This window comes from Mastomys coucha, unplaced genomic scaffold, assembly GCF_008632895.1.
Source record: "Mastomys coucha isolate ucsf_1 unplaced genomic scaffold, UCSF_Mcou_1 pScaffold1, whole genome shotgun sequence".
NCBI classification, from domain to species: Eukaryota; Metazoa; Chordata; class Mammalia; order Rodentia; family Muridae; genus Mastomys; species Mastomys coucha.
The window spans coordinates 53,116,807-53,122,651 of NW_022196891.1; the positions used below are offsets into that span (position 1 = coordinate 53,116,807).

Genomic DNA, 5,845 nt, shown 5'->3' on the forward strand with positions numbered 1-5,845 from the left:
AAAAAAAAAAAAAAAAAAAAAAAACTAGAGAAAAACTTTTTGAGGTGACACATTTACTATCTTGAACATACAATGAATCTGATATTAATCTTTATTATGAACTAGATATGATTTATAATCACCATGGAAACACACCTCTGGTACTATGCTATAAGGGTGTTTCCAGAATAGTTTAGCAGAGGAAGAGACACTTATTCTAAATGTGGATGTCACTTATCCATGAGGTGAATGAAAAGGAGAAAGTGAAGTAAGCTGAGCTTCCCTCCGTTCCTGACTGAGGACAGAACATGGCCATCCACGCTGGCTCCTGCCACTGCCTTTCTGTTAACTGCACCCCAAAACGGTGAGCCACAAAAGCCCTGCTTCCTTCAGCAGGCTTTGTCAGGAATGTTTTCACTAATACAATGAACAATGTGTTATAGAAATATACATATAAGAAACCTTTCAAATTATTATATATTCTAAAATATAGACAGTGCTGTCAACTATACCTCAACAAAATACATGCATATAATAATGACATATAAAATAGACTGAATTTTCATATATTCCTAAAAATGAGAACATCAGGTAATATATTTATATCCATATAGATTCCACTTCTATAATATTCAACTTTAAATTGAACAAAATACTGAAAACCAACCTGTTTTGCATTCTGGATTTGACAACTGTGTCACTTTTTGGATTTTTCGTACTGGCTTACCCACTTTCTTCTCTTTACTTTTTTCAACAGGCTTCTCTTTTACAGTGGTATTATCTGAAATGCATAAATATGGACAGCCACCATTATGACTCCCATTCAGCACCTACACTCCTCAGTGAAGAAACAGGGGTACAACAGTCCCCTATTTCTGCCGCTTCAGCTACCCATGGTCAACTGCAATCTGAAAACATTAGGTGGAAATTTCCAGACATAAACAATTCATGTTATAAAATGTGCATCGTTCTGATTGGCATGATGGTATCTTTTGCTGTCTAGCTGCAGACAGCCAGCCTGGGTCATACCTGTCTAGTGTGTCAATGCCTACAGGCTTCCCACTGACTAGACACAAACAGCCATCTCTTCTACCAGACTATCTCTTTGGTGATATCACTGAATAAACTCTTTTAAAGGTTCCAGAGTTGAAGAAAAGTGATGCCGGCAGTGAAGTCATACCAGAAAGAAGCTGTGCAGTTTGCCTGTGCGGTCAGCCAAAGCCACACTTGGCAACCTAATGAGGAAAAAATGCAGGCTGGGTGTGATAGGATGTACAGCGAGCTCGTCTGTTACACCTAGTTGCTAAACTAAGGACTATCACAAGTATGTGTAAGAAGCACAAAATACAAGGAAGGTCCCACACACTTCAGTTTCAAGCATCCTTTGGTGGCCTTAGAACTATGAGAGAGAAACTTCCACTTAACTTATTTCTCTGACCCACAACTATCAATGTCAAGTCCTCCTATAGAAAGGTTTAAAGGCTACTATGACTCCACTGTTAGATACCAATTCCTTTTCGTTGTTGTTTCAAGAAAACCTGTGAGGAATCCACCTCATTTCCAGATGTGGGAAGAAGCTTGAGCAGCCATGCTTTCAAATCACAGCATGGTTGCAATTTTAGGTGAGCATTTTCTTAGATTATCATTTTATTTAAAAATTTCAACATAAACTTTGCAAAATATAAACATACCACAGAAGTTCAAAAACTTCATCTAAATGACAGGAATTCATAATGAAATTTAAAATACACATGAGATCTTCAACATAAGCAGGGTAGAGGAGTCTGAGCGCCAGGCTCTAAGGCAGGCAGGAGCAAACAGTACCCAAGAACCAGCAAGGGCTCTGCTGAGGGCACAGTGAGCAGAGAGGCAGCAGTCGGAAGCTGGGCTGCAGATGTAAAAGAGACCCAGCTGAGGTAAAGGGTGCTATAGGCTTTCCTGTATTACTCGGCAGGAAAATAGGAAGTTTGGAGAACATCTGAGCAAAGGAGTGACAGAATTTAAACACGATTCTAACAAGCTTACCCTAGCGGCTATGCTAAGAACAGACTCATTAAGGATTAGCAGTGGCCGGGCAGTGGTGGTACACACCTTTAGTCCCAGCACTTGGGAGGCAGAAGTAGGCAGATTTCTTGAGTTTGAGGCCAGCCTGGTCTACAAGGTGAGTTCCAGGACAGCCAGGGCTACACAGAGAAACCCTGTCTCGAAAAACCAAAAAAAAAAAAAAAAAAAAAAAAAAAAAAAAAAAATAAGAGAGAGAGAGAGAGCAGTGAGAAGACGACAAGCAGAGAATTACAGCCACAGACAAAGGGTACCTTGATGTAGGGAATAGTGCCAAAGGTGGTGAAGGTACACCTTTGTCAACAGCAAAAACAACAGGTACTAAATAGATATAACTTAGACAGCAAAATAGAAAATATGAAAGAAAAACAGGGTCAGAGATGACTTAGGTTGTAGGTCATCCAGACTGACAACTGGAGTAGCAAGTTTAAGGATGTGTCACCACACTGAGTAATCTCAATTTTAGACAGTAAGCCTGAGATGTCTATAACACATTCAAAGGAGATGTATAGTCAGCAGGTTGATAAGAGTTTGAATTCAGGGAGAGGTCTCAACTAGATACACAGATACAGGATTATTTGCATGAGAACTATTTCAGGTGTTAAGAGTACATATGCTTTCTTAGTAGGTCTTTTGGATAAATAAGCAAGAATAGAAGGAAGATGACAGGGAGTGTGGGGGAAGAAGAAAAGAATAAGGAGCAGGTAGCTTTAAGAAAAACCCAATGAATGCTTCTAGAATGCAGTGAAGGCTTTCAGAGAAGGGCAGCTAACAGTATCAACTGGTGCTGGCACTCAGCACGACAGCTGGAGATTAGACACTGCATATACAACGTGAGTGTCATTAAGGATCTTGAGACCAGAAGAACCCCAAACAAGAGAAAAAAACAAACAAACAAACATAAGGGGAGAATACAAATCAGAGACCATTAGTATAAGGAAACAAACACTTTGCAGTTTTGCTCTGATCAGAAGGAGAACACTGGAGAGAGAGTCTAAAGAGGTATTCTAACATGAATGCCTGCTATGATGAGGATGTCCAACAGTGTGTTCATGGGTGTGGCCACACGGAGAAAGAAAGCTTGATAAAGAGCATGAGAGCAAGATGGAATAATCTACACACACACACATACGCACACACATGCACACACACACAAGCACAAGCACGATTACAGTCAAAACACGGGCAGAGGTTAAGAATACAGTTTACCCACCATAAAAAGAGAAAGGCAGAGTATAAGAGAGTAACCTTTTGAACAGTCCCTGGCATAATATTCCCTACCAGGCCCTGTGATGTACTTGCTGTCACTTCTTTTTAAGATGAGGAAATCAAGGATAAAAGGTTATGTAACAGCCTCATATATACAGCTAATGAACAGCAAAGCTAGAACATGAACTTTAAAGCCAATTCTAAAATATTTGTTCATAATTACTACATGGCATTTTCTCTCTACATGAAAAGAGTATCCTGAATAAAATGTTTAATAAAATAAAGAAAATGGAATTTAATACCACAAAAAGAAAAAAAGAAAAAGATTAGCAAAATCTCAGCTGTCTGGTTTAAGAATTAATTTTTTTTTTTAAACTGAAGCAAGTTTATTTTTTTGTTGTTGTTTTTTTTTTTTTGGTTTTTTTGTTTCGTTTTTCTGTCGTTGTTTTTTTTTGAGACAGGGTTTCTCTGTGTAGCCCTGGCTGTCCTGGAGCTCACTTTGTAGACCAGGCTGGCCTCGAACTCAGAAATCTGCCTGCCTCTGCCTCCCAAGTGCTGGGATTAAAGGCGTGCGCCACCACCGCCTGACCTGGTTTAAGAATTAAACAGTTGATTTTGAATCTTGATTTTAATTCTTTATGCAATCCTGGAAAAATTATTCTTTCAGCTTTCAATTCCTCAACTGCTTAAAAAACAAAGCCACATTGCCCTCGCTTAGCACCTTACTGGCTGCACAGGAGGTGGGAACATTCCTGTTCTCATTGTCCTAGTTCTTCAGGCCTTCCACACGTTCCTCTTGGTTATAATTCTCTAACATGAATTCCCCTCCTGTAAGGCTTTGATTTCCGCAAATGCTGACTGAAATTACTGGCCACTTTAAAGACATTTGAGGCCTAAGAGATGCAAACCACAACTGACTCTGTTTCCATAAAATCAGTCTGTCCTGACTTCAAAAGTTCCCAAGCTTTAAAAATAGCCTGGTCTGTGTCATGAGCCACGGAGGCTAATTTTAACCCTGGAGGAGAGCTAAGAGGCCAAGAGGGTCTCATCACATAAGCCAATACTACTCTAGCACACAACATACCTAGGAAGGGACAGCATCTCCAGGTTGGTAAGAGTTTCATGTGTAATCGTGTATGTTATGGCATGCATGATAAAATAAGCAAGACACAGAAAGCTCTGCTCTCACCTGTGAACTGAAGTGCTAAGTCTCGGTACAGCTCTCTACTCATGCTTTGAAACTCCGCCTCCTGCCACACTTTTCCATCAGGAGTGCGAATCTTGGTCTCTGACGGGTTGAAACCTAATACACACCAATACAAGATGCTTTCAAAGATTGGTTCTGTTTTTTTTAAGTCAGATACAATTTTTTAAAAAATAACAAATTTTGCTATAAAAAATATCATTTTATTTATTTATTTGGGGGTGGGAGCAGGCATGCCACAGCATAAATGTAGACAGCAGAGGGTAACTTGCAGGAGTTAGTTCTCTCCTTCCACTGTATGGACCCTGAGGGTCACACTCAGGTCATCAGGTCAGTGTGCCATCTCACTAGTCCCAAAATTCACTCATAAGTATACAATTAGCTGTTCTAAAATATATTCTGTTTTGTAACTATCACTGTTATCTAATTCCAGAGTATTCCATCACCGAGAGAAAGAACTCTGTCCCTGTTATCAGTTGATGCCCATTAAACCTGTCTACTACCACTGAGACTACTCATCTACTTCCTATCTGCATGGATCTGCCTAATCTAGATATTTCATATAAGTGGAATCTTTCAACACTATGCCATTTATGCTTAGCCTATTGTACTTTGTAATTTTTCAAGGCTCTAACGTCATGTATCAGGGTCAACTGATAGTTCTTTGAATGGACATGACATTTTATTTACCCATTCACATAGTCACATGGTCTGTTTCTACTTTTTTCTATTATTAATAATGCTGCTATAAATATTCTTATACAAGTTTTGTGGAAATGTTTTCAATGGGTATTACATATGAGAATCAATTGCTGGGTCATGGTAACTATCTGTGTGTGTGTAACTGTAAGAACTATAAATTATTTTCTAAAGCAGTAGCACCATTCTGTATTCTCATCAGTACACACAGGTTTTAATTTCTCCATACTGCTGCTGCTACTATCGTCTATCGCTTTCACTAAAGCCACTCTAATGGATTACAAAGTAGTATCAGATTGTGCTCTGATTTGTGTTTCTGTGATATTAATGTCAAATTTTCTATATTTAGTTAACTTTTGTTTTTTTAAAAGAGGAATGCATAATTAGCTACTATACAATGTACTAATGAATACCAGGTGGAAAAAAGCAGGCGTCTATGAGATAAAGCAACATATATTCAAATACACTGGAAATGAAGACTCAAAAAATTAAGTAATACAAGAATGCTAGCCCCCTGACACACCCAGGACCAGAGGTAAGCAGGAACAAACATCTGTCCCAACACTGGGAGTAACTGGGACCAGTTTGACCAGGCACACAGGAACTCCGCCAGTCCAGTGACTCGTGTTCCTTCCAGTCTGTCTGGGTTAGTGTTCTGAGCAGACCTTGGGCACAAGCTCTGCAACCAGTCCC

General features: G+C 39.3%; 1 protein-coding gene across 3 annotated transcripts in view; it reads right to left on the minus strand.

Moving 5' to 3' along the window:
• Window positions 1–5,845, minus strand: part of Cep350 (centrosomal protein 350) — a 157,697-nt gene that overhangs the window by 111,668 nt on the left and 40,184 nt on the right. For 2 of the 3 annotated variants that reach the window (XM_031385383.1, XM_031385375.1), the window contains exons 7-8: window positions 4,439–4,552; window positions 647–760 (exon numbers count right to left, since the gene is read on the minus strand). In XM_031385383.1, coding sequence (XP_031241243.1) covers window positions 647–760; window positions 4,439–4,552 — 228 coding nt within the window. The remainder of the gene's footprint in view (window positions 1–646; window positions 761–4,438; window positions 4,553–5,845) is intronic. The other variant, XM_031385392.1, reaches the window with a different exon arrangement.